The following is a 27841-nucleotide window of genomic DNA, read 5'->3' on the forward strand; positions in this document are numbered from 1 at the left end:
CCACCACAACTCACACATTTGGAATACACTTTTTGATAAAAAGTGGTACGAGATTAATTAAAATACATCATATGAACCACTTTAAATAAATATAAGCAACAATGTCCAATTTTCAAGAAAAATATAAATACAGGTAGCCCTCGACTAATAACCACCATTGAGCCCAAAATGTCCATTGTTAAGTGAGATGTTTGTTAAGTGAGTTTTGCCCCATTTTACCGTCTTTCTTGCCTTAGTTGTTAAGTGAATCACTGCAGTTGATAAATTAGTAACCTAGTTGTTAAGTGAATCTGGATCCCCCATTGACTTTGCTTGTCAGAAGGTTGCAAAAGGGGATCACATGACCCTGGGACACTGCAACTGTCATAAATATGGACCAGTCGCCAAGCATCCAAATTTTGATCCTGATCATGGGGATTGGCTGTAACTGTGAAAAATGGTCATAAGTCACTATTTTTAGTTGTAATCTTGAAAGGTCACCAAATGAACTGTTGTAAGTCGAGGACTATCTGTATTTAAGTAATTTTGGGGACAATGGAAGTGGCTTGGGACAATGGAAGGAGAAAATGAGCTGTCTAGAGATTCTCCTTTTTATGTGGTGTTTTTTTTACATTATTTCGTTTTCTGTCTCTACTTTTCCTTTATTATCAGCGTCAAGACTCTAAAATAATGATACATTTCATCATTTTCCATTCAACAGCCTTAAATATTTTTGGCAACATTGCTGATGGCCTTTGAATGCTGCCCTATGAGCAGATTAGGCAGGTCTACTAGCTACCTTTTAAACTGTTATATATGGTTTGTTCTTTGGCATCCTCAATCTTAGGTCCCCCTGAAGAGCTTTATTATCACAGGGAAATAGTTTATGATCAAAAGGAAGTTATCTACATTTTTATTGAGTATGAGTCAATGCTTTTCTATAAGTCATGGAAACTTGTTATCGCTGCAACGTTATCATTGTTGGCAGACAAATATAGCATACACATGAACTGCATATATTGATTCTTGAAAGACATTATATTTTATATTTATGGCAACAAAGGCAAAGTGAAGAGGTGGACCACACCTCTGCATTGTCACAAACCTTTAAAAGCAGGTGCTGGTGTGTCTGACAGAAGGATTGGGAAGTCGGACACCACAATGACGCTATCTTGGGTGATACTGTTAGTTCTTGCAGGTAAACTATATGCTTAATTTTCTCCAGGGTGATTGCAATAGAGTGTAGTAGATGGACCATCCAAGTTCTCCAAAACAGGACTGTTTTGAAAAATTACAGGGCATGGCTAAAACTGAATCTTTGCATTCTGTGTATCGTCAATTAATTCAGAATGTCTATCCTTAGGAAGCAAATGAAGCAGTGTTCAGATTCCATATAATGTTTTACATTCTGAACTGAATTCTAAAATTCAGCTTTATAGGAAAGTATATCAAGTATCACGGTATATTTAAATTATTTATACATCAAAATGAGCTCTGCTCATCCATTAAGCTTTCAAATTGTGCAAACTATTTTTCTCTTATTGCAAAGTTTCACTTTAAATATATGTTTAGCCAGCAAACTACCCCCTATAATTTTGGGTATGTCTTTTAAGCTGTTAAGAATCTATCAGTGATCAGAACTCTTCATGCTAAATCTTTATTAACTGTCTGTTAACTATCTTTATTAACTGTCTATTATCCAAGTTTTCTAAAACAGCAGATATTAGGATTGAATCTTGCATCAATACATTCAATATCTCACTCAAGTCTCATGAGAAACAACTGATGAACATTCTTTGAATTTTATTTTCATGCCAGCTATGTATCTGCTTAATTGTCATGCCATCTAACCAATCCATGATTGACTAGGATGGTATTGTGTGCAATTTTACCAGCTACCTGGTTGCAGTTAAGGATTTTATAATTAAGCATTCCCAGTTATCTGTCAAAAATGGTATAATTAGTCAAAAGTTGTTCTTGATCACTTTACTTCCTTCTCTGAAAGGATATCGCTGTAGGACCGGCTGATCTGTTGTTCACTAGATCCTAGTTTCTGCTGTTTCAACATAAGGAATATTTTGCCCTATTTAGTCACTTAGTATTTCCAGGGTTTTCTTGATAATCTTCAGAATCAGTTCTTCAGAATTTCTTTAAAAATTTCAGACAAACAATTATTTTTTTAAGTGCCCAAAGAACACTTAAAGGGTGCTCGTCTTGAGGGTGAAATTTAAACTACTTTAATAAATAAATCCTCCATGATTACATTTCTTTCCATCTTAAGTTTCAATTTCGATCTTTATCCTTTTCATCACAACTTTGCTTCTTGCTCTCTAATTGGAGAAAGTAGCAATGCATTAGCTATTGGTTAGCTCAGCTTTTCTTTATAACAATATTATGATTTTATTCTCTTAGTTGATATACCGATTCTTTTCTACTTTATTCTGAATGTATCTTGTTATTCTTAACATTCTAAGTCAATCTCCATGCATTCCGAGCAGTTATTCATTACACTTTCAGGCAGCCTGTATGTACGTTTCTTTGGTAGTTTATCTATCCATTTCTTTTTTATAGCTTGTTTCATGTATTCATTTATAGCTGGTTTCTTGTATTCATTTCATTTCTCTATCTTTTAACATTAGGATGCTTCCTGCAATATCACTAAGTGTATTCATTAGAATTTCTGAGCAGCTGTGGATATTTTTAATATGTAGTAATATGTTACTTCTTTCTCCTAAACAAATGTTATAATTATTATATTTCAGTTATGGAAATCAGACCATGAGATGTCTTTTATACCTTTTTTCTGTGTCTGTATGCCTTCAAATCATTGCTAAGTCCTGGGGACTGCTCTAGACAAATCCCTGCATTTTTTTCCTTGGGAAGATTTCAGAAGTAACAGGCCATTGTCTCCTTCCTAGGCCTAAGAGACTGGCTCAAGGTTAGAAAAATGGATGAGAAGGCCACTTTACTCTTCAGGTTCTTGAGCTTACTAGCTATACAAAGTCTGCTTGCAGATATTATTTGTGCATGATTAGTTCTCACATATAGTTTTTTTCTTCCATTAAATCATGCCCAATTTGTAGACACTGCTTAGGTCAGTCCTGGAAGTTTTCTTGGCAAGGAAAAAGTGAAAACTTTTTTCCAGGCTTTTGCATTTGTTTAATTGCAATTGCATTTTAACTTATATTCCTTTATAAGCAATATAATGGCTGCTTTTTCTGATGTCTAGTTTATAGGGATTCTTTTTTATTTTGCACTTTGATTTTATTGTATACTACACAGAGAATTCATCTTAGGTATTTCAAAATGTTAAAGAAATAAAGGCATAACCTATAACTTATTTTTTCACCCACCTATGAAACTTTGCAAGAAAAAAAATGGAGTGAAAAATAGGTGGCAAAAATAGACACAGCTCAGAAAATGCAGGTTCCAATTTAATATGCATGCAGCATAAGATGCTGGTCTGTTGGCTGGTCTGTCACATGATACAGAACATTAGTCCCTTTTCTAATTTAGACACTGTCCTGCGACCACAAGTGTACAAAATCAGGAAAATACTCTTGCAATTTTAGCCTTTATGTAAAGAGGAAAAATGCCCATGGCAATTCCTGAATTTTAGTTTAATCAACCCATAGGTTTGGGTGTCTGGACATAGTATTTTGTCTGCTTGAATCCCTATTTCCTTTTTCAGGAATAGTAGCAATGGGAAGAGAAAATTTTCCTTATATTAGCCAAGCCAGCTAAAGAGAATCTGGGTTTGTATTATCTTTGGCTTGTGTGCAAGGCAGAAAGAAAGATATTTTTTACATCTTTCTTGCACTTCACTGCTATTATACACACATGTAACTTGAATTGCGTACTTGTTTTGCATTATTTTATATATTACGATTGCTTATTTGAAAAATGCATAAAACAGATAAGTGAGGCTTGCAATATGGAGGGTTATATTGTTAGGGTTTAGTTGTCAGTAGTTTGTAAGCATTCACTATGCCTTCTAGTTTACATGATATATTCATTTTAAATTAGCTGGAAAAAATATTTTGCAATGTCATTTAAACTCATTAGCACTCTAATTATATTATTTCTACAGGTAATTCTGAAATAACAGCAGCAGATGCAGCAGCAAAACCAGCAAGACTAAAAGCAATATCAACAACTCTTGACTGTAAGTCTTTTGCTTTTTTAAAATAACATTGTTGCTGCTGTTGTTCTGTTCTAAACTCTGATGAGACTCTTACTGCCATGGTTGCACATATTTATGCTCCATAGCTCATAATTTGCTTGAAAGTTATATATATTATATAAGGCATAGTACTATATCAGCAGTGGGATTCACTTACCTTCCCTATCGGTTCGCAAGTGTGAGCCTATGTGCTGCGTCTGCTCATGCCCACTGCCTTGAGCTCACAATACTCGCACATTACGTCAGGGTGGGTAGATGGAGCCTCCGGCAGCCGCCGCTATCAGTTTGCCTGAACCAGAGAGAACCGGCTGAATACCACCCCTGTACTTTAAAGCAAATTTCCTTCTAGAGTTGCCTCAAACGTAATTTCAAATATGTGATTTTGAGAGCACAGACAACATCTCTCCTGACTCTTTTCACATTGTCTCATTGTAGAGGTTTCAAACTTGTGGCCCACAGGCCGGGTGCATAACACGCTGGCCACCCCCACCCCCGTTTTAGCAAGGGGGGGGAGTTGTGATATGTCATGTGACAACAGTGAGTTATCGCGACACCCCCCCCGTCTTATTGAGTGAACCATTCATACACCAGTGCAAACTGATTATTGAGCAATTGGTTTTGGATGAAGTCCCATGGGACCATATCAATCCCTTTCCCGTATCAGACGCACTCAGCTGATATGAGCCAGAGACTTATTTCTGTGTGATTAGGAAGAAATTGCAAATATTTTGAAAAAGGAGCTTGAAAATTCATAAGAATGCATGCAAAACACTCCTCCTCCAAACCATTAAATATCTTTTTGCGGACACAGTTGGCTGTTTCAGATATATTTCTGAGTGTGTGTGTATGTGTGTACGTGTGCATAGCTGCTGCATTTTATTATCCAGCAAAACAGGAAATGCCTCTGCAGGGGTATTTGGGTAACTACAAACATAGGGACCTTAAACCCTGATAATGTGGGGATCACTACAATGTAACGGAACTGAGTGTCCTTAGTGCTTTCTGAGCTTGGTTATTTTCTTGCATACGTTTCATTATCCAAACTAGGTAACATCATCAGTGCTACCTGTTAGATATTAACATATATCATAGCAAGTCTCCTCTCTGGTCCGCTGCTACAGCAGGAAACAGGTATCGTTCTGATTGGTCGAGAGGCGTACCCGATCCCTATAAAAGGGGAACCCTCCGGCCACAGAGTAAGCTGGATCACTACTACTACTAATAAAGAGCTGTTAAGTCACTTCGTGTCCGCAGTCTGTTCTCTCGTTGCCCAGATCCAACATTGGCGACGAGGATGGGATCGAGAGACAGATAGGACGAAGAACGCTACTTCAGAATCTCCGGATTTGATCCAGCCCAGGAATTCCGCAGAAATTCCGGCAGCCATCTCAGGACACCGCAGCGCGGCAAATTCAAACGAAAGAAGATGGCGATGCACACTCCCCCCGCTCCATTCGACCCAGCGAACGACGAATGGGAGGCATTCATGATTCGCTTCGAGTGTTTTCTCGAAGCGAACGATTACACGGGGATAGCCGACGCCCGAAAGAAAAACATCTTCCTCGGCTACTGTGGAAAAGAAGTCTTCAACACGGCCAGAGACCTCACCGCGCCTACTCTGATACAAGCGGTATCATGGACGGCGTTGCAACAGGCTCTACAGACTCATTACGCGCCAAAACCTTCCCGCCACGTTTGCCGCCAGGAATTCAACATGCGGAACCAGAAGGCGGGAGAATCAATCAACCAATATGTTGCAGCCCTACGTAAAGAAGCAACTCACTGCGAGTTCAGGGATCTGGACGAGCATATCCTGGCACAATTTGTTTGTGGGTTAAGAGACATTTCGTTACAAAAAAAGCTGTTGGCAAACCCAAATTTAACCCTACAGATAGCACTAAAAGAAGCAAGGGCATCCGAGTCAGCGGAGAGATCATCGGTAACCATACAACGCGGTTTCAACGTAAGCCAGCCAGCACCCAGGCACACCAGAGTCCACTACGAGGACACCAACCCCGACTACGAGGATCCCGAGTTCGGGGACAGTCACCTGATGCGGAGCAGTCACATGAGGCCTGGGGGGAGACCCGGATTCCATTTGCCGCCCTGCGCAAGCTGCGGAGGGAATCACCCCCGGTCTACCTGCAGGTTCAGGAACGTTGTTTGTTCACACTGCAACAAACTTGGGCACATCGCACGAGTGTGCCGGAGCGAAGTCCCTGCCTCACGGCAGCCACCTACGTACCGCCAACAGAAGCCCAACCCAGGGGCTTGGCGAAATCAAAAAGGGCGCCCAGAGAGAAATCCACAAGTGTTTACCCAGAGAGAAAATCCCCAAAGAGCTGAGTGAGCGTATTCCCAGAGAGATTATACACAAAGAGCTGAGAGAGCGTTCTATCAAGACGCTCAACGAGAGTATTTTCAGGATACAGATGCTGAGATAGAGTTGACCCAGAGAGAGGAATTGCGAACGTATCTCACCACAATAAGTCAGGTCCGCACCAAGCGGCCTAAAAAGCTGAAAGTCACAGTCCTCTTGGAGGGCTCACCTTGCGAGCTGGAAGTTGACACAGGATCGTCCCTGACGATCATTTCATGGGCATCCATGAAACAGGCTATCCCTAGCCTCAAAAAGAGCCAACTACGCGCTCCAGACATCCTGCTACGAGACTACCAGGGAAACCGAGTCCCCATCGTGGGCCAAGGCACATTCCAGATCCGCTTCAAGGACATCATAGCCCAGCTGCCCGTGACCATCGCCAGCGCACTGTTACAGAACCTTCTAGGACTAGATTGGTTTGAAGCCTTGGGGCTAGAAGTCACCGGGATCAACACCGTGGAGAACAGCAGCGCTGAACAGATTTTTAAGGAGTTCGAGGATGTGTTCAGCCCCGGTCTTGGTAAGTATGTGGGTAAACCAATCTCATTCAATTTAGACCCCCAAGTGGCACCAATCCGACTTAAACCGAGACGAGTGCCTTTTGCACTCCGCCCAAAAATAGATAAGGAGATAGATAAGTTAGTGGAGCAAGGAATCCTTGAGCCGGTGGATCACGCACGCTGGGAAACTTCCATTGTGACCCCAGTCAAGCCAGACGGGTCAGTCCGCATCTGTGCGGACTATAAATGCACAATTAATGTCGCGCTACAACAAAGCGCACATCCTGTGCCAGTAGTACAACACTTATTGCACTCGTTGGGGCCAGGAAAGATATTTGCTAAATTAGACATGGCACAAGCTTACCAGCAGTTGCCCGTGGATAGCGCTACAGCGGAGGCCCAAACTATAGTGACGCATAGAGGGGCATTCAAATGCAACCGGCTACAATTCGGTGTGAGCATTGCTCCAGGTCTGTTCCAGAGCGTCATGGAACGGCTTTTGCAAGGGATACCGGGAGTCGGCCCCTATTTCGACGACATCTTGGTGTCCGCTGCAAACGAGGAGCAATTATTAAAAAGAGTCAGAACTGTTTTGGCCAGAATCAGAGAAAAGGGTCTCCGCCTCAAAAAGGAAAAATGCCAAATTAACGTGCCTAGCATAGAATTCCTGGGATATAGAATCGATGGTCAGGGAATACACCCCACTTCAAAGAAAATTAAGGCGATCCAGGACGCCCCCACACCACGAAATCAGACCGAGTTGCAGGCCTTCCTCGGCCTACTTAACTTCTACAGCGTTTTTCTGAGACAGAAGGCGACCGTTGCTGAGCCATTACATCGACTACTCCAGAGGAACGCAACATGGAGATGGGGACGATCCGAAGCAGCAGCTTTTGCCGCAGTAAAGCGCCTGCTCACCACTGACTCGCTGTTAGTCCAATACAGCCAGACGCTACCACTGGTATTGACCTGCGACGCATCACCTTTTGGAGTTGGCGCAGTCCTTAGCCACAGGATGCCAAACGGAAACAAAGCACCCATCGCCTTCTACTCCAGGACTCTTTCATCGGCCGAAAGGAATTACAGCCAGATGGACAGAGAAGCGTTAGCTGCTGTAGCTGGAGTAAAACGTTTCCATGAATACCTCTACGGCCGCGACTTTGAACTGATTACAGATCACAAACCGCTGTTGGGACTTTTGGCGGGAAACCGCCCCACACCAGTCTCCCTTTCTCCACGCATGACCAGGTGGACTGTTTTCCTGGCCGCGTACTCATACAAATTAATTCATCGACCGGGTTCCACTCTAGGACACGCAGACGCACTCAGCCATTGCCCACTCCCGGACCTTTTGCCAGACCCCACTCCTGAAGTACCGGTGCTGCTCATTGACTGTTTGGACTCAGGACCGGTTTCTTCCTGCGACGTTGCCAGGTTCTCCTCGAAGGACAATTTAATAAAGCAAGTTCAAACATGGGTTTGGAGGGGGTGGCCGAAGGGAAACGTGGGCCCGGAATTCAAAATGTTTTGGTCAAAACGGGACGAACTCTCAGTGTTGCAAGGCTGTTTATTGTGGGGGGATCGAGTTGTTATTCCTTATGCATTGTGTAAAAATGTGTTAGATGCGTTACATGTCGGGCATCCGGGGATCGTTAGAATGAAGGCATTAGCTAGAAGTTACGTGTGGTGGCCAAACATGGACAAAGAGATAGAGGAATGGGTGGCCACTTGCGATCCATGCCAGGAATCGAGACCAGCACCCCCGGAAGCGCACGCCACAGAATGGGAGAAGCCTAAAGCACCCTGGTCGCGAATACACTTTGACTTCGCAGGGCCAGTCCAAGGTCAGACTTTCCTTATAGTTGTGGATGCATACTCCAAATGGCTAGAAGTAGTCCTAATGACTTCAACCACGGCAGAGGCAGTCATTAAGGTTCTACGGTGACTTTTCGCCACTCATGGCCTGCCCGACCTCCTGGTCTCTGATAACGGGCCCCAGTTCACGGCCATGCAATTCGAAACGTACTTAGCAGGTCAGGGAATTCGGCATGCCCTCGTCGCGCCATTCCATCCGGCATCAAACGGACAGGCGGAGAGAATGGTGCGATCCGCAAAAGAGGCCCTCGCTAGGATGGGTCCAGGTGATTGGCAAACACGCATTGACCATTACCTATTAATCCAACACATTACCCCCAGCGCAACGACGGGTAGGAGCCCCGCTGAGCTACTCATGGGCCGCCGTCTACGGTCTCACCTGGACTGTCTTCACCCAAATTACTCTGCCACAGCACCCCCAGACTCCACAAGCAAAATTCGGAGTTTTAGCATAGGGGATTCAGTATACGCCCACAACTATGCAGGGGGGACATTGTGGATGCCGGCAAGGGTCATTGGCATCACGGGCCCATGATCATATCTGTTGGAACTAGAAGATGGGCGGAACTGGAAAAGGCACATCGATCAACTACGGGGTCGCCTGGCGCACTCAGACCTACGAACCGAGAACGAGAGCTACCTGCCAATGCAAAGTCAGCCACTCGAGAGCCCCAACACAGAGAACTACGACACCTGCGAGCCCAGGACAGAACAAGAGGTCGAGCGCGAAACGGAACAACCCCAAAGCAACGAAAGCGAGCAGACCCCTGAACGCCACGCAACGAAAGCCTGCAAACTCCCGAACACGAAACAGAGAAAGCGACCGATCCTGCAATTACTTCTGACCAACCCGAACTGCGACGCTCCACCCGAGTAAGGCAAACACCAACGTACCTTAAGGACTATAAAACTAACCGCAATGTTCCGTCTAAGAGGGGAGGGGTGTTAGATATTAACATATATCGTAGCAAGTCTCCTCTCTGGTCCGCTGCTACAGCGGGAAACAGGTATCGTTCTGATTGGTCGAGAGGCGTACCCGATCCCTATAAAAGGGGAACCCTCCAGCCACAGAGTAAGCTGGATCACTACTACTACTAATAAAGAGCTGTTAAGTCACTTCGTGTCCGCACTCTGTTCTCTCGTTGCCCAGATCCAACACTACCAGTACTTCTCATTTCAACCATGAGCTACAAATATAACTGGGTTTTCACGGGTATGTCTAATACAAGACAATCAGAAGAATTGTATGCTCACCATTTTTTCCAACGTCGAATTGTACACAGGAATGAATTCCTATATTAGAAAACAGGGCAGAAGTTTTGAACTATAAAAGTTAACACGCCTTTGACCCTTCAGAGTCTACCACTACGAATTTAATCGTTTTAGTTTGTAGACTTTATTGACATTTAAAAGTTCACTTAATTAATGAACTGCTTATGAAAATAAAGGGTTTTTTTCCTACAGAGATATTAGTAATTTTCATGTATTCTTAAGAAATATTCTTTCTAACAAGAACAAAATCACAGTCTGATCTGTTGCAATAAGAGATATTCCTGCAAATCACTGATGTATTTTTTATTTTCCAGATGCAACCCCCATTTATGATGGTGAGTTTTCAAACATTATTGTTGGTTTGAGTTAGAGTTGTTAGATCAGCCTTTGTCAACCACTTGCTTCCCAAGTGCAACAAATGCACAACTGGAATTCTGGGAGCTATAATCATGGCGTGCTTGGAAAACTGCCATTTGGGAAGGTTGTGTTAGACCAGGGATGTCCAAATTTGGCAACTGTAAGACTTGTGGACTTCAATTCCCAGAATTCCCCAATCTGGCATGCTGCCTGGGGAATTCTGGAAGTTGAAGTCCACAAGTCTTAAAGTTGTCAAGTTGTCATCCCTGCATTAGACAGAAAAAAATTGAAGTAGAGGGTTTTAAAAATGAGACAGGTGACAAATAAATTTGCCTTTGCCCTGCAAAAAATCATCACAAGGAAAAGCACCATGTTTTAGCCCTCTGTCTGTTTGCTTTTCTTTAATTGCTCTTTGGCCTCTTGAGTCATGGCTGGTTTGGGGAGGAAGACTTTTAGAGGAAAAGATTGGCTTCTTCATTCAAATGGAGGTGGGAAGAGAGAAGCTTTAAAAATAAGCCTTTATGGAAGGTGTATGTGAGAGTAGTTAGCCAACAGCACAGCAGTGTCAAGATACTGATAGGCACATAACACCTACTTAGAATAATTAATTTTCCTAAAGAAACAAGCAGGCATTTTGGGAGGGGATGGATTTGGGACAGGAGATGGGGTGAAAAGGTTCTTTAAAACTGTAAAAGAATGGAATTGATCAGTAGGAAGGTGAAGAGAAGGATATTCCACTTATTGTTATTCTCTGCTTTGCTCCAGCAATATGTTTTCCCAGCCTAAACGAGTATCAGTGGAAACATAATCAGTCCTTGCTATTCTACTGCTTCAGTTAAAATTACTTTTTTAAAAAAGTCCAAGTCAACATTTCTATAAAGTCATCTGAAACAGCTGCACTTGAAAGGTTGTGTTTTGTTCTGAGTACAGGACAAAAACATGGAGGTTCTGAGTTGTCAACTTTAAATCCAAAACATTTGCACATCCAAGGTAGATTGAGTTTAGACCATACTGTTTCAAAACTCAACCTGGCACCTTCAATGATCAATCAATAATCATACAGAAGAATTATCCTTGTTTAAACATAGGGTCTAGGTATTTGAGTGACCACTGGTCTCTGTTCCATGTTGCTTCTGGCTGCCCCAAGAGATTAGGCCTAGTAGGAGCACTTCAGATCCCATCATTTAAGCAATGCCATCTAGGGGGACTGTACTGGACCCTTCTCTGTTGTGGTATCTTCCTTCTGGAATGATATCTCCCCTCCCACCCCTGAGATCCAAAGGCTCCCCCTCTGATTAAGTTTAGGAACCTTTGAAGTCATACTTATCTTTCCAAGCTTTGGATCAGGGCAATAGCTGAATCCTGTTGGATGTTTTTCTTTCTTTTTCTCTCCCTCCCCCCTTTTTTCTTTTTTCTTTTGTTTCTTTGATTCAGACCACCTAAAACATTTTTGTATGCTCTTGCCCTTTACTTTTTAAATTGTGAGTTACCCAGAGTTTCTGGGAGTATGTTGTATAATAAAATAAAACATAAACTATGTATCTGAGGGAAAGAGACCTATTCCACCTTCTTTTCTGACATAGTATCTTAATAGTGCAGGGACCTTTTGAACAGAAGAACCTCATCTGAAGTAATCCCGCTCAGGTATACGTATATGCCCAGGTATATAGTCAGAAAGAGACCACTAACTTGTCAAGAGAAAGGAATGGAAACAAAAGGCTAAGATTTACAGTATATTATGTTTAGGTCAGCCAAGGTCCTAAATTTAAAAATTCCCATTTAAAAGTAGCAAGACCGAAACAAGGCAATAATCCCACATTTATTTGGAAGATACATTTTAAAACCATCATTTTGTGTGCATTAAATGTACAAATATGTAGAAACCTAATGATTAATTAATTAATAGCCATGGGGGCATAGTGGTTACAATGCAGTACTGCAGGCTAATTCTGCTGCCTGCTGGCTGCCTGCAATTTGGCACCTCTAATATCACTGACTTAAGTTTGACTCGGCCTTTCATCCTTCTGAGGTGAGTAAAATGAGGAGCCAGATTGTTGTTGGCAATATGCTGGCTCCGTAAACCGTTTAGAGAGAGTAAAGCATTGTGAAGCGGTATATAAGTCTAAGTGCTATTGCTAAGTACTATTGCTAATAACACTCCTTTTAATGTCTATTTAAAGACATTTATGTGAGGCTGTCGGGAAACTGTTCCGGTCTTCTTGAAGTTTATTACTTTGGTGGCTGGGTTGGTGTATGCCATGATCGATTCAGCCTGAAGGAAGCTGCGGTCGTCTGCAGGGAGCTGCAGTGTGGCCAAGCCCTTGGAGTTAGCAAATTCAACGTCAGCACCTCTAACTTGAATAACGTATCCTGTACTGGCTATGAAGACTACTTGTGGCAATGCTCTTTTCAACAAGGAGACTGCCAAACCAAAGCAAAAGTTGCAGTCACGTGTGCAGGTATAAGTCATTCTCTATTTTTTATCACATTGATAGGAGGAGAAGCAGGTTATGAAGTATAAAACAGAGATTCAAAATACAATTCAATATCCAAATGCACAACCATCTACAATTTAGTGCCCTTCAGAAGTATAGCTTATATTAGCCATAGGTCTATGAATTGTATTAGCTGGAAACATTTCATGCTCCATCATCAAGGAGGACTTCATACTAAGGTAGCTGATAGGATTTTGTTACTATTGACCAATATGTTTAGGATCAATCATTTATTAGTCCCAGATAGTTAAGGTGTTCTTCATTTATAGGGAATCCTTGACACCAGCACAATTGAGTCCAAAATTTCTGGTGTTAAGTGAGACATTAGACAAGTGAATTTTGCCCCATTTTGCCACAATTGTTAAGTGAATCATCGCCATTGATAAGTTAGCAACACGATTGTTATGTGAATCTGGCTTTGCCATTGACTTTACTTGTTCAGAAGGTTGCAAAATGTGATCACGTGACCTTGGGACGCAGTGATGGTCATGAGTCAGTTGGCAAGCATCTGAATTTTGATCACATGATCATGGGGATGCTGCAAAAGTCGTAAGTGTGAAAGTCGTAAGTCACTTTTTTTCAGTGCCATTGTAAACTTGAACAGTAAAGGAATATACTTATAGGATTGGGTGTTGTCCCATTTGTTGTCTTTTCCCAGCTCTGTACCTGCAAATCTGATGTACATGATTTTTTCCAGTACATAAAATCCTCTGGTTGTGCAATGCATCATCATAAACATTATCTATTTACATATTTTTCTAGAACAGCAGAAAATAATTACCAAAACAAAAGTATCTTTGATTTCCGGTTCCGGCGGCTATGGCGACGGGCAAGTCCCTTGCCCGCTCCCGCTCCCCGGTGGGCTTCCCCGCCTCTGGGGGGCACAGGACGCCCCGGAGAGGTGTCCTGCTGAAGGAGCGGCTCGCGGAGGACCCTGGCATCGGCGGCGGCTGGTGGGGGCTTCTCCGCTTTGCTCCAGGCATCGCTTCCTCTCTTCATTCCCTTTCTTTTGATTTGATGGACTTTTCAGCAATTTGAAAAGTTAAACTTTCGGATTTTTTTGGAGGTGCGGCTAGAGGGAGGGGGACTTTCCCCCCTCCTTGGACAAGCGGCTTGAGAAAATTTTGCTTTCGCCCCCAGGGGAAGGAGGAGGGGGGAGAGCCAACCAATGATGCCTCACCCCTGTAAAAGTGATTTTCACTGGATTTAGCTCCAAAATGTATTGATGACCTGAGAATTTTGTGAACTTTTAAAACTTTACTATGCCTCTGAGCCCAAAGCTGGCAGGGCAAGATGGCACACTTCCGTTGTCTTCATGAACTGTGAAACCTGACTCCACCTTTAAAATTCAGGCTTCCGGTCTTTGTCTCCGTGTCACCCAGAAGAATCTCTTGTGGATTGTAATTTCTTGAACTCTCTGGGGGGAAAATTCCTCTCTATTGCAAGACTGACTAAAGAAACTCCCACCTGCTTGGATCTTCTGCCTCCTGGACTTGCCTGTCTGCTCTACTTCTCCAGCTGTCCATTCTCTATACTGACTGATCTCTCTACTTTATAAACTATGTCTCCAAAAAGACCACCCCCTGGAAAACCTGGCTTTGCTACTTCTGCACCGACATCTGCAACATCCAGTCCTGCCACACAGTCAAAGATTACAGAACTGATGCAACCTAAGAGTACAGAGATGGATTTGCAACAAATGGTTCAGCTTATACAGGGCCAGGAAGAAATTAAGAAACAATTAAAGGAAATGAAGGAAGAAATTAAAGAGAATCAAGTCCAAATTTATAAGAACTCACAGAGACTGGACCTTGTGGAGGGTGGGGTGGCGGAGGCGAGGGGGGGGGGTAGAAGCATTGCAGAAGGGAAACAAAGAACTTGATATCCAACAAATGAAAACAGAGTTTGAGAGAATGTCCTTTTATCTTAGATTTCAAAATGTTATAGAAGCAGATGGGGAAAATATAAGGGACATTATGACTAATATTTTAGCTGAATACATACATAAAGATAAACAACAGATGGAATGGGAGATAGATCTGGTCTATAGAGTGAATTCAGCATATGCCAGAACACACAATGTACCCAGGGAGGTCCATATTAAATTCCTTAGGAAAAGCACAAGAGACGAAATTCTGGGTGTACAAAGGGGGCAAGCATTGACATATCACGACAGGGAGATAACCATCTTGAAGCAGATCCCCAAAAAAATTAGGGAGAAAATGAAAAATTATTTGCAATTGGCGAATAAATTATACCAGAAGGGGGTGTGGTTTAGATGGTTGATGCCTGAAGGTATGCTGATATTCTGGGAGGAGACAAGAATTAGAATCAATACACCCATAGAGGCACAGGCCTTTATGGAAAAAAACAAAGCGAACCTAGAAAAAACAGAAGACTCTACAACGGTTATACAGGACACGGGAGGGGCTGGAGCTCTGCCAGCGGGGGGAGAAGGGGCAATACCAAGAAAGCTCAGATCACAAAAATGAATAAGAAAAACACATTGTTATAAACAGACCGAAAGTAATAATGAAATTATATGTAGACTTTATATTACAATATATAAACTGATTGAAAATTTTTCTAGAATTAATATGCTGATTTTATATGATTATGTATTAATGTTTTATACTTAGATGTATTTAATGAGTTTGGAGGGAGGGGGCGTCTGCCACACTTGCAACTGCCAAAATTTGTACACCATTCCACTTACCCTTTTCCCTATAAATGTTTAAAAAACCAACAAAAGTATCTTTATCGTGATCAATAATGTGTACAATAATACATACATTTAATGCCTCATGTTTCTTCTTTTGTTGTTGACAGACTCAGAATGGCTTCCATCAGGTAATTTTGAATTAATACAACTGTTGAACATCTGGGAAATCAGGAGATTCAGGCAGTACAAATGAGTATGAAGATTTATTGCAAGCCTAAATTCTCTGCAAGAATTTGGCCAAGTGACTGTTAAGGAGTTAAGAATAGGAAGAAATTAAAATGGGCTGGACTTAGATCTCTTGTGGGTGCTTAGAGACTTGTGACTTATGATTTGTTTGACCCCTCCCTCAGGCTCAGCCTGGTCATCTCTACAAACAACATCTTCAAAATAATTTATTTGTATCCAGCTGTGAAATATAAATTAGCTTTGCTGTTGTAAAACATTGTTTCGCTATTTATAAAAAACAATAAACGCACACGCACATATATATGCATATACTTTCCTGATGAGTTGCTCAGCCTTGAGATGAGCAAAGATCCAGTAACTTGTTTCTTTGGTACTGTGTAATTGCAACATTCCTTAGTTTCTGGAAAAGTTTAGAAACCCAAACAAATATTGACCTCAAATGGAAATAAAAGGCATCCTTATTGTACAATAGTTTAGAGCTAAGGACCAAGAACTGATCTGGGTATATGGGAAAGAACTATAAGCATTCGGATATTTAATTTTTTCCCTTACATAATATATAACTATCAGACAGGTAGTAACTGTATAGTTTAAAAATCCAATTATTAAACCATGGGAACTGCCACAAAAAAAGTGCTTTAAAATGTTTTTTTTAAAACTACACAGTTACTACCTGTCTTGTAGTTAGATATTATGCTGGAAAAAAAGTTCTAGTTAGGTAAATCCGTTTTTCTAGATATAATTTCTTTGCTTTGTTTGTTACTTTATCTGAAGAATTTTCAGTTTCAGAGGAGAAGTATATTAAGCAATACTCCATTGATCCATTTCAAACCAAAATTCACTTCCCTGTTTATTTTCAGTTTTCATACAAAAATATAATGTTATAGTTATTTTTGTAGTATATAAGGATTACAGGTAGAGATACCATTATGTGAATGCTATGAATCTTGTAACATTGTACAGATGCAATCACTAAAATTAATTTGGAGCGCCCCCCTGAGGTGATCAGTTCCTACAACAAGATATGTGAAAAATCACTATGCCTTGTATAACTGCTTTGCAGTTCCAACTAAAGATTTTTAAAAGCATCAAACTGAGTTTGGTTACTTATCTTTGTCTTTAATTATTCTTATTTGTTGGTGACATCAGAGATGGAGTGGTTAATAAAATTAAGGCTTTTAGAAAGGCAGATAGAAATATATAAGGGAGTTGTTAGAAATATGAAGTCAAATGAAAGTTGATTATGATATTTTCTAATTTAATATGCTATTAATATATGAATGGTTATAGTCTACATGGGATGCTATTCCTTTTTTATATTCTTTTCTTTCAAGTTGTTTTCATTAAGAAAATTTTGTACCTGTGTGTATATAGATAGATATCAAATATGTTTGACATACCCTCAAATATTTCATGAGTAAACTGTTATTAGTGTGCTATTATCTGTCATGTAGCTTAATATGTCTCTTCCTTTTTTTAGCTCCCTTTCTATCAACCACAACACCTGATTATACAAAAGGTAATATTATACACTGTGCTTTCCTACAATTTGCTAGTATGAAAATAAAGGTTATGTTTGGTATCCAGAAATCACATATAATTTGGATATTAACTTTTGGCATTTCTTTCTGTTTCTGATTATAGTTATGTCTACAGCAGAGGTCCCCAAACTTGGCAACTTTAAGACTTGTATAGCTGGCTGGAGAATTCTGGGAGTTGAAGTCCACAAGTCTTAAAGTTGCCAAATTTGGGGACCTCTTGTCCACAGTAACACTATCTTTTAAGCTGTAGTTTCAAGGACTATTGATTTAAGCTAAGTTTTCATATCTGGCCTGGAAAATTCCAGATCATCATGGGATGACCCCACAGTAATATAAAACACTGATTTTGTTGCCATCTGGTAGTGTGGATTTCTACAGTCCAATTTTGCTAGAATGGTTCTTCCTAATTTTACTGATCTTTTAAGGAAGTACACATAATAATAAGGATGTTCTAGTAACAATTGAAAATAAAATTATAAAATGTAATTTTATTTAATTTCATAGTTTTATTTTCAACTGTTAAAATATATTGAATTTGAGTTATATTGAGTTAAATTGAGTCTATAAGGGAACGTGTTTAATGTCGTATTCCAATCCATTATTGACATTAACAAATATGCCTCATGATAACAAGGAGAAACTTAAACTACTATTGTAATATGACAGCGATTTTTGCTCTTGAAAAAGAAATCCCCCCCCCCCAAGATATTAGGAATATATTTATTGAGGTAGAGTTTTGGGAGGGAGTTATTTTGTTTATATATGGTGAAAAAGCACAGTCTTGGGGCAGACAGTCTGATGGCATTACTGTTGTTATTATCTGTAGCACAGGCAGCCAGATACTATTGTTGTTGTTGTTGTTGTTGTTGTTTTTGATTTAATATTCAATTCAAAGCCTGGGACTGGTAAAAACAATTCAAGCCCTAACCAAGGACCTAAGAGCTGTTAAGATAACATCTCAGTATATAGGCAGTTCTGAGTAAGGTGGTTTTTTTTTTTTTTGCAAAATCAGGATATTCAGGTCAGATAAGTTCAAAATTTCCATGTATCTAAGCAACCCTCTGAGTATTGCTCCAAGGGCTTCTATTTCTATTGGTACAACCATTGGTACTATTGATTTCTTCCTCTACAATCACTCAGTATTTAGTATTTCATTATTTTTTCTAGTTGGTTCTCTTCAATTCGTGTATCACCTGGTATTGCAATATCAATGAACCATATTATTACTGTTGTTGTTATTATTATTATTATACATGAAACTCAATCAATTGAACATTTAAAAATGTATCTCACATATCATTGATGGGCGCTGGTTGATATGGTTGGTATGGGTTGCTGCAAGTATCTTTTTAAAATGTACAATGTTCTGAGTAGTTTAGCTTTTTGCAATTCCACTGGTGTTATTGTACATTTCTTGATGTATTTTGTAAAACTTTTGGACATAGTACCAAGTGCCCCGATGACAATGGGTATCACTGTTACATGCTTCATCCATAATTGCGTAGTTTCGATGGCCATGTCACAATATTTGTTGTTGTTGTTGTTGTTGTTGTTGTTGTTGTTGTTGTTATTATTATTATTATTATTATTATTATTATTATTATTATTATTATTATTCCTCCTTTAATCTTTTTGGCCCTACTGGTTGGGGATGCTAGAAACTAAAGGTCAAAATCTCAGTATGCCTATTTTCTTCCAATGTCTACAAGAAAAGGAAAATAGCATTGTTGAACAGTTATATTCAAAATGTTAATTTTCTAGCAACGATATAGAAGAGATTGCCATCATCTTCTCTTTAAATTTTCTTCAAATTCCCAAACAACCATACATTTGGCATTTCTTAATGACCTACAAGAAAACTTGATCCCAATAGATCCAGCCCTGATTATTTGTCTTGAGCTTAGCCAAGGTTGGGTAGGTTCTGGGTATCACATCTGCGTTTTTAATTTGTGAATCGTCTAGAAGAGCAATCATACTAATTAATTCATTAATTCAATTTTAAGAGCTCCGATTGGTAAATGGAACGGATAGCTGTCAAGGCCGCGTTGAAGTTCGGCGTGACTATGGAAGATGGGGGACAGTTTGTGATGACTCATGGGATCTAAATGATGCAGAGGTAGTATGCAGACAACTTGGATGTGGACAAGCTATTGAAGCTAAAAGTGGAGCCTATTTTGGGGAAGGATATGGTTCTATTTTCCTGGATGACGTTTACTGCCATGGGTATGAATCCTATCTTTACCTGAAGAAAAATGTTGTGCCAGTCTGGCATACAACTGATGTTAACTTGTTGCACTATGGTAGTGGAGACCCATGGGTGGCGGTGCGGGGGAAAGAGCCAGGTTAAAATATTCATTTATAATAATAATAATAATAATAATAATAATAATAATAATAATAATAATAATAAATATTTATTTCTTAGCCGCACCTTCTCCCGAAGGACTCAGGGCGGCGTACAATAAAACATATGAAATACATATATAGACAAGACATACATATAACAAAGACGTATACCAAGACATGTACAAGGAGGAGGTCGACTAATGAATAAAAACAATTAAAATGACAATGTTTAAAAAAAACCCTAATAATTGAATACAATTAAAATACCCAAATAAAAAACCCGTCAGGAGCGATATAGTTAGATCAAAGTTGAGCCAGGCCAGCTACTTGGAATAGGTGGGTCTTGACCTTTATACGAAAGGAGCGGAGGTCAGAGGTATTCCTAATATCCGGAGGGAGGTCATTCCACAGGGCTGGGTCCGCCACAGAGAAGGCTCTACTCCTAGGCGCCGCCCCTCGACACTGTCTGGTGGATGGCACCTGGAGGAGGCCCTCTCTGTGCGAGCGGATTGGTCGCAGGGATGTATGGGGCAGAATACGATCCCGCAAGTAACAAGGTATTTAAATACATTGGGAGCCATATGAATCTTGGGAGGGATCTCATATCAGAGGACAGGTGCTGTAACAGACCTCTGCTTTCTTGGTCCCATGAAGTGATACCATCTAGCTGATGGAATCCAAAGGGTGCTGAGAATTTAGGCTTGCTAGAAACTAAAGGTCAAAATCTCAGTATGCCTATTTTCTTCCAATGTCTACAAGAAAAGGAAAATAGCATTGTTGAACAGTTATATTCAAAATGTTAATTTTCTAGCAACGATATAGAAGAGATTGCCATCATCTTCTCTTTAAATTTTCTTCAAATTCCCAAACAACCATACATTTGGCATTTCTTAATGACCTACAAGAAAACTTGATCCCAATAGATCCAGCCCTGATTATTTGTCTTGAGCTTAGCCAAGGTTGGGTAGGTTCTGGGTATCACATCTGCGTTTTTAATTTGTGAATCGTCTAGAAGAGCAATCATACTAATTAATTCATTAATTCAATTTTAAGAGCTCCGATTGGTAAATGGAACGGATAGCTGTCAAGGCCGCGTTGAAGTTCGGCGTGACTATGGAAGATGGGGGACAGTTTGTGATGACTCATGGGATCTAAATGATGCAGAGGTAGTATGCAGACAACTTGGATGTGGACAAGCTATTGAAGCTAAAAGTGGAGCCTATTTTGGGGAAGGATATGGTCCTATTTTCCTGGATGACGTTTACTGCCATGGGTATGAATCCTATCTTTGGGAATGTGCAACTCGAGACTGGGGAAGTCATAATTGCAACCACTATGAAGATGCTGGTGTCATTTGTTCAGGTACGTTCTTATCCTGTGATGAGATCAATATACATATTTTACGGGAGGTTTTTTTCCATCAGTAGTTAATGTTGAGAGTTTGTACATCTTAGTGTACTTAATGTTAGAACTTAATATTCTAACTCATCTAATGAAAACCCGGGATACTAACAAACAAAGCCAGAAGAAAATGATGGCTATAAAATTATAAAGTGATAGGATTCACCAAGAAAAAAAAAAGTTAGACTGGAAAAATCAGACTTGCAGAAATGTATCTGTCAGCAACTTTTACCTGAAGAAAAATGTTGTGCCAGTCTGGCATACAACTGATTAACTTGTTGCACTATGGTAGTGGAGACCCATGGGTGGCGGTGTGGGGGAAAGAGCCAGGTTAAAATATTCATTTATAATAATAATAATAATAAATATTTATTTCTTAGCCGCACCTTCTCCCGAAGGACTCAGGGCGGCGTACAATAAAACATATGAAATACATATATAGACAAGACATACATATAACAAAGACGTATACCAAGACATGTACAAGGAGGAGGTCGACTAATGAATAAAAACAATTAAAATGACAATGTTTAAAAAAAAACCTAATAATTGAATACAATTAAAATACCCAAATAAAAAACCCGTCAGGAGCGATATAGTTAGATCAAAGTTGAGCCAGGCCAGCTACTTGGAATAGGTGGGTCTTGACCTTTATACGAAAGGAGCGGAGGTCAGAGGTATTCCTAATATCCGGAGGGAGGTCATTCCACAGGGCTGGGCCCGCCACAGAGAAGGCTCTACTCCTAGGCGCCGCCCCTCGACACTGTCTGGTGGACGGCACCTGGAGGAGGCCCTCTCTGTGCGAGCGGATTGGTCGCAGGGATGTATGGGGCAGAATACGATCCCGCAAGTAACAAGGTATTTAAATACATTGGGAGCCATATGAATCTTGGGAGGGATCTCATATTAGAGGACAGGTGCTGTAACAGACCTCTGCTTTCTTGGTCCCATGAAGTGATACCATCTAGCTGATGGAATCCAAAGGGTGCTGACTCTGATTGCATAGAAGCCACAGTAGATAGATATTTCCTCAGATGAACAGCCTCAAGGCCATTAAAGGCTTGATAAGTGACAACCAGAATTTTGAATTCCACCCCAAAGCCTCCTGGTAACCAGTGCAGTTAGATATAGCCCAGGAAGATATAGCTGAGTAATGGTTAAACACAGGAAGCCACAAAGAGATCATGCTCTCTGCAGGGAATTTTAGGACAAGATGGATAAATATAAGCCAGGATTCTATTTAGAGAGAGCACTAAAAGAGCATGTAGCTTAGAGACTCTACTGAGCCATCATCTCAAGGCTACGTGATAGTACCGGGAAGTATTTTGATAATGCCTGGCAGAGCAGCAGATGTATATAACTCTCTCAAATTGGGCAATAACTCTACCATCCCTGAAACAGTCACATAACATCGCCGGAAAATCTTGTATTCAAGCAGAATTAGCTACATAATGATTGCAGCACAAGCAAAGAGAGCCTTTTAATTATATTGAATAGCTATGGGAAAACGTTGCCCTTTCACGTTTTTGTACTCTTGAAGTGGCCTCTTGAAACCAAAAGGTTGGCACAGACAACGAGTACAGGTGGAGTAACTTTTGCAGCCTTAGCAAAACAAAGCAAACACTATTCTTCTGATCATTGTATCCACTTTACAAGCAGTGTGATAAGAAATGGATATGCATATCAATACAGTCATTGTGTGGCTAAACTGCTACAGCAAATCTCTAATCAAATCATTTTTTTTCTTTTTCAGCAAGTATTCTTCCTTCAACACCAGGTAATGCTGAGACACTAGAAGTGTATTTCAATGTACATTTTGATTATTTGAAGGCTCACAGTTGAGTGAAAAATTTGGAGATGGGGAGAGGGGGGATTGTTTCAGGGATTATCCAACCAACATGATGCTGTCCAAATAAGCCAGTATTCCTCAGCTCTGCATCTGGACTCCTGTTCATTTTTGAAAAATGTGATTTTCTCCTTGAAAATGAGCATATATGGGAGCTTATTGGATTATTCCTCCGCATCCAGATAGCCATTATACCCAGGGACAAATATCTCACAGTAAAATCTGGACCATCCACTGTTATGGTAATTTGGATATTTTCATGAACAACAAAATAAGCAAAGCAAAGTACTTTTTTGGCTGATGAAACAAATGCAAAATGTTTCATCTTTACTCTTTGTTTATTGACATATTTTGGATTGCTAACAATAGGTAATTTTGAGATAATATCTGCAAAACAGGGCATGAGGATCCAACTATAAAATCTAAACTAATTTGTCAACTACTCTTTGCTTTGTATTTATTTCAGTGTTTGTTATCTAGTTGTACGATACACATTTCTGTTAAGTAGATTAAGTGCCGTCAAGTCAGTGTTGACACTTAACAACCACATAGACAGATTTTCTCCATGATGATCTGTCCCTAAGCTGGTCTTTCAGGTCTTCAAACAGTGAACCCATCACCACTGTAGTGGAGCCCTTCCACCTCCCATCACAAATTTACCTTTATTGGTGTAATTGACCTATTCAGGTTTAATTGTGGTAATAAAAAAAACTATTATAACTTTAGTTATATCTACTACAGAAGAAAACATTGCTATCTGAATACATTTATCCAAAATAGTGTGGATAATATATTATCACATTCAAGTTCCAAACCAAATCTAAGGCTTTCAGAGAGCATGGCAGATGTTTTAAAAAAAAGGTGGTGAGATTTGAACTGCCATGTCTCCCTGCCCAAGCTATCTTTTCCTTTTCAAGCATCGCACATCTCTATCTTGCATTATTTGAACTACTGAGCCACGGTTAGCGTGCAGTACAGCAGGCTATTTCTGCTGACTGCCAGCTGTCAGCAACTTGGCAGTTCAAATCTCACCAGGCTCAAGATTGACTCAGCCTTCCATCCTTCCGAGGTCGGAAAAATGAGGACCCAGATTGTTGGGGACAATATGCTGATTCTGTAAACTGCTTAGAGAGGGCTGTAAAGCACTGTAAAGCAGTATATAAGTCTAAGTGCTATTGCTACTGTGCTGTGAAAACAAGCAAAGAAACAGAAACTCCTTCTTGGTGATTGCAGAGTATTTCATGACTTAGTATATTTGTTGCTGTGATTGAATGTCCAGTAATGTCAACTTTCATTATCAAAATCTCAAAATCAATCTCCTTTTAACCTTGTGTAGCATGCTATATGATTTCTGAATGTAACTTCATGCTTTATCTATCACTGTAGCCTATCTAATACTTTATCTTTGGTCACTGGCAGGTCCTCAATGGATACCAACATCACCGACAGCAATTGGTAAGAAAGCTTTGGGGATTTGTTTCATCTGTTAAATGTAATCCATTTGAAGTATAAGAGTAGGTGGATTTTAAATTGACTTGATTTAAATCAACTTGACTTAAATAATAATTTTTAAAGAGCAACTGACATCTCTGTTCCGCAGAGGATCCTTTTCTGACCTATTGACTCAACAACAAACCCAATATTGCAGAATATACAGACTCATGCTACATAACTAAATTCCATTTCATGCTCAATAAACTAAATTATTAATGTATCTTAAATAGAAAACTATCTTTAGATTGATTTTTACTCCAAAAATATTTTATTAAAATAAAATTGATAAAATTAAAAAATGCAATTTAAATTTAAAAAATCCGATTTAAATTTTAGAAATCTGTTTCTTTCTGTTTTTTTTTAAATCATCGATTTTTATCCACCCTGTATAAGAGCCGTTTCCCATGTGCCACTTTTTATGTTTATGATCTCATACTAGAGAACACAGTATTATTTAGCATTGAATTCTACAGTTGTCAACAACCTTTAAAGGATCTTCAGTTGCTTGGCTTCAAGATGCAAGTTCTCTCTAAATTTCCTTTTATATTGTTAAATATGTAATGATAATGAGTATTGTGCATTTAATGTCATATATCTGGGTGGTTATATGAGAAAGAAATGGACTTTACCCAGAGCTTTACAAGTTTGTTGTTCACTTGTTCAGTCATTTTTGATGCCACATGACCAAAGGAACACCATTACATTAGGAATATGTTGTCAACAATTGCTTATTTGAATCCTTATTTTGTTGTTAGCAATCAAATCTAAGCATCTTACCTTCTTTTTTGCCTCTTTTCAGTTGCTTTTTTTCCTTCCCAGCATCCATACCTTCTCTGATGGCCGGTCTTTGAAACAGATTAGGTTCTGGCTATTGAAATTTTAGCTCCAATATTAGTACTTCCAGTAAACAGTTGGAATTTATTTCAGTTAATGTCTGATGGCCTGTTCTTGTTGTCTAAGATATTCTCAACCTACTCTCCAGCACCAGAATTCGAAGAGTGATTTTTAGTGTTTAAAGTTATTTTAATGGCAGCAACATTTGGTTTTTATTCCATATATGATTTCATTGCAGACCATGATGGTCCCAAAGAACATAGGCTGGCAATTTTTTGAAGCCATGGTGCATACTTATTTTTATTTTTTTTAATTTAAGTATAAAATGAAAATGACTATTTTGTCAAAAGTATCTCCAGAGGTGGGTTGCTCCCTGTTCGGCCCGGATTGGATGAAGTGGTAGTACTGGCATGTACATAAGCGTCACGCGTGTGCACGAGCAAACCAGTAGTAAAAAATTAGAAACCCACCACTGAGTATCTCCATTCAGTTGAGAATGTTTACTTGCAGTATTTGTATTTATTTAGAATATTTGAGAAATGTCTTATGATGTAACAACAGATTTTCTTGTCCAAGGACCTCAGTCAAAAAACATTTCAATAAGAGGATGAGGGACAGCACAGCACATGCTACAAACTGGGCTTCCTATTGTTTGGAGGACTTCCATGGTTCTATATTTGAGTAGTTTGTATGCAATGAAAATATCCCATGTTCCATTTTTTCTGATCATGGTCTTCTTACTCTCTTGTTTTGTTTGTTTTGATGTGTTAGGTTAGTAATGGCAGATAGACATCCAAAAGTTGTCTCCCTATAAAGATATACATTTTCTCACACTTTCAAATCTTGATTGCTGTTGTTAATCCTGTTTCCTACAATTGTAAAAAATATTTTCCTCACATGTCTGGGACTGTTTATGATTGAATAATCTGATTTTTTTCCCTCTCAAGAGATTCGATTAGTAAATGGAAATAGGTGTCAAGGCCGTGTTGAAATGAGGCCTTATTACCAAGTTTGGGGGACTGTTTGTGATGATTTATGGGACCTGAATGATGCCAATGTGGTATGCCGACAGCTTGGATGTGGATATGCCATCCGAGCAACATCAGAAGCATTCTTTGGTCAAGGATTTGGCCCTATTTACCTGGCTAATGTTCAGTGCAACGGGAATGAAAGCTACCTCTGGCAATGCAAAAATGCAGGCTGGGGAAATCATAACTGCAACCACCAAGAGGATGCTGGTGTTATTTGTTCAGGTACTTGCTTACTTTGTCATTGAAATATAAATATTTTTATAAAACATTTTATATTTGCATATTTTAAATAGTTTGGCATGAGAATTAACTCATGCATCTAGTTTAAGAACACATAATTAAAGTGTAATATTCTAATTCAGCTAGCTACAAATAATGAAGATAGGACTTGATTCGCAGCTGAAGAGTCCTGAAGGAAACAACTCATGAAAGAACCCAAAAGTTTTCATCTATCTTTGGGAGTGATAATTGCCAAAAGGCGCAATCTTAAAGCAAGGCTAGCAGAGAATGTATTGATCTTGTACAGGAAAGACCCTGATTCTAGTCCCTAGTTGATCGTAGAGTTCAGTGACTGGTTTTGGTCCAATCAGTGCCCCTCGGCATTCTACTTCACACAGCTGTTATGACTATAGTTTTGTAGGAAAACCCATGTAAGGTGCGTTAAGCTGCCAGACAGCTTATTCTTTTGCTAGAGTCTTTTGGGTTCCGGCAGTTACTACTCTCGGTTTGCTCATGGGCGCGCCATGCGCGCATGCAGAGTGCAATAAAAATTGTTCTACGCATGCGCAGAAGTAAAAAACAAGATGGCGGTGCCCACAGCGCTATCCGGAGAACAGGTTTGGGAGTGTGGCAGGCCTGGTTCACTGCCAGGTCCAGCAACCCAGGCTGCCAAACAACTACTGGCTCGGCTGAAACGAACCGGTAGGAACCCACCACTGGTGTCATGACTGAAACCAAGGTGACACAATTTTGTGGTATAAACCCATTTAAACACAATGTGTAAGAAAATAGTCCTCTCTATTTCACAGTTTACATATTAGTTTTATACCCAATTGAAGAGTTGGGACAATGCTTACATAACTTTCTGAAAAAGGAGAATTCCTGAACATCTTTTGTTAGGTAAGGAAACAAGGTTAGACATAGCTTTTCTGCTTTTTCTTTACAAATAATGACTAACAGTAGGCATCTTGGTTTTGCTTTTTTAACTGGCTTAATAAAATACAGCCATGATTGCACAATTAATGTGCTGCAGGCAAATGTCCAAGATAAGCCAGGAAGTCAAAATTGATCCAGGAAATCTAAGAAACAACCTAGTGAATCGTAATTGCTCCTGTCATAGAACAAGCAGAAATCAAAGTCAAAGACAGATGACATGTCATAGAAGTGACCAAAAGAATAG

The 27841-nt window shown here is 39.8% G+C and overlaps 1 protein-coding gene across 1 annotated transcript in view; it reads left to right on the forward strand.

Moving 5' to 3' along the window:
• The first annotated feature begins 1130 nt into the window (after positions 1-1130).
• LOC309392639 (scavenger receptor cysteine-rich domain-containing protein DMBT1-like) overlaps positions 1131-27841 on the forward strand; it is a 48921-nt gene continuing 22210 nt past the window's right edge. The window contains exons 1-10 of the mRNA XM_081954069.1: positions 1131-1177; positions 4070-4144; positions 10504-10524; positions 12727-13005; positions 15871-15891; positions 19494-19790; positions 20890-21198; positions 22991-23014; positions 24503-24538; positions 26359-26664. Coding sequence (XP_081810195.1) covers positions 1141-1177; positions 4070-4144; positions 10504-10524; positions 12727-13005; positions 15871-15891; positions 19494-19790; positions 20890-21198; positions 22991-23014; positions 24503-24538; positions 26359-26664 — 1405 coding nt within the window. The 5' untranslated portion in view covers positions 1131-1140. The remainder of the gene's footprint in view (positions 1178-4069; positions 4145-10503; positions 10525-12726; positions 13006-15870; positions 15892-19493; positions 19791-20889; positions 21199-22990; positions 23015-24502; positions 24539-26358; positions 26665-27841) is intronic.

This window comes from Natrix helvetica (assembly GCF_964273705.1).
Source record: "Natrix helvetica genome assembly, chromosome: 5".
Classification (NCBI taxonomy): Eukaryota; Metazoa; Chordata; class Lepidosauria; order Squamata; family Natricidae; genus Natrix; species Natrix helvetica.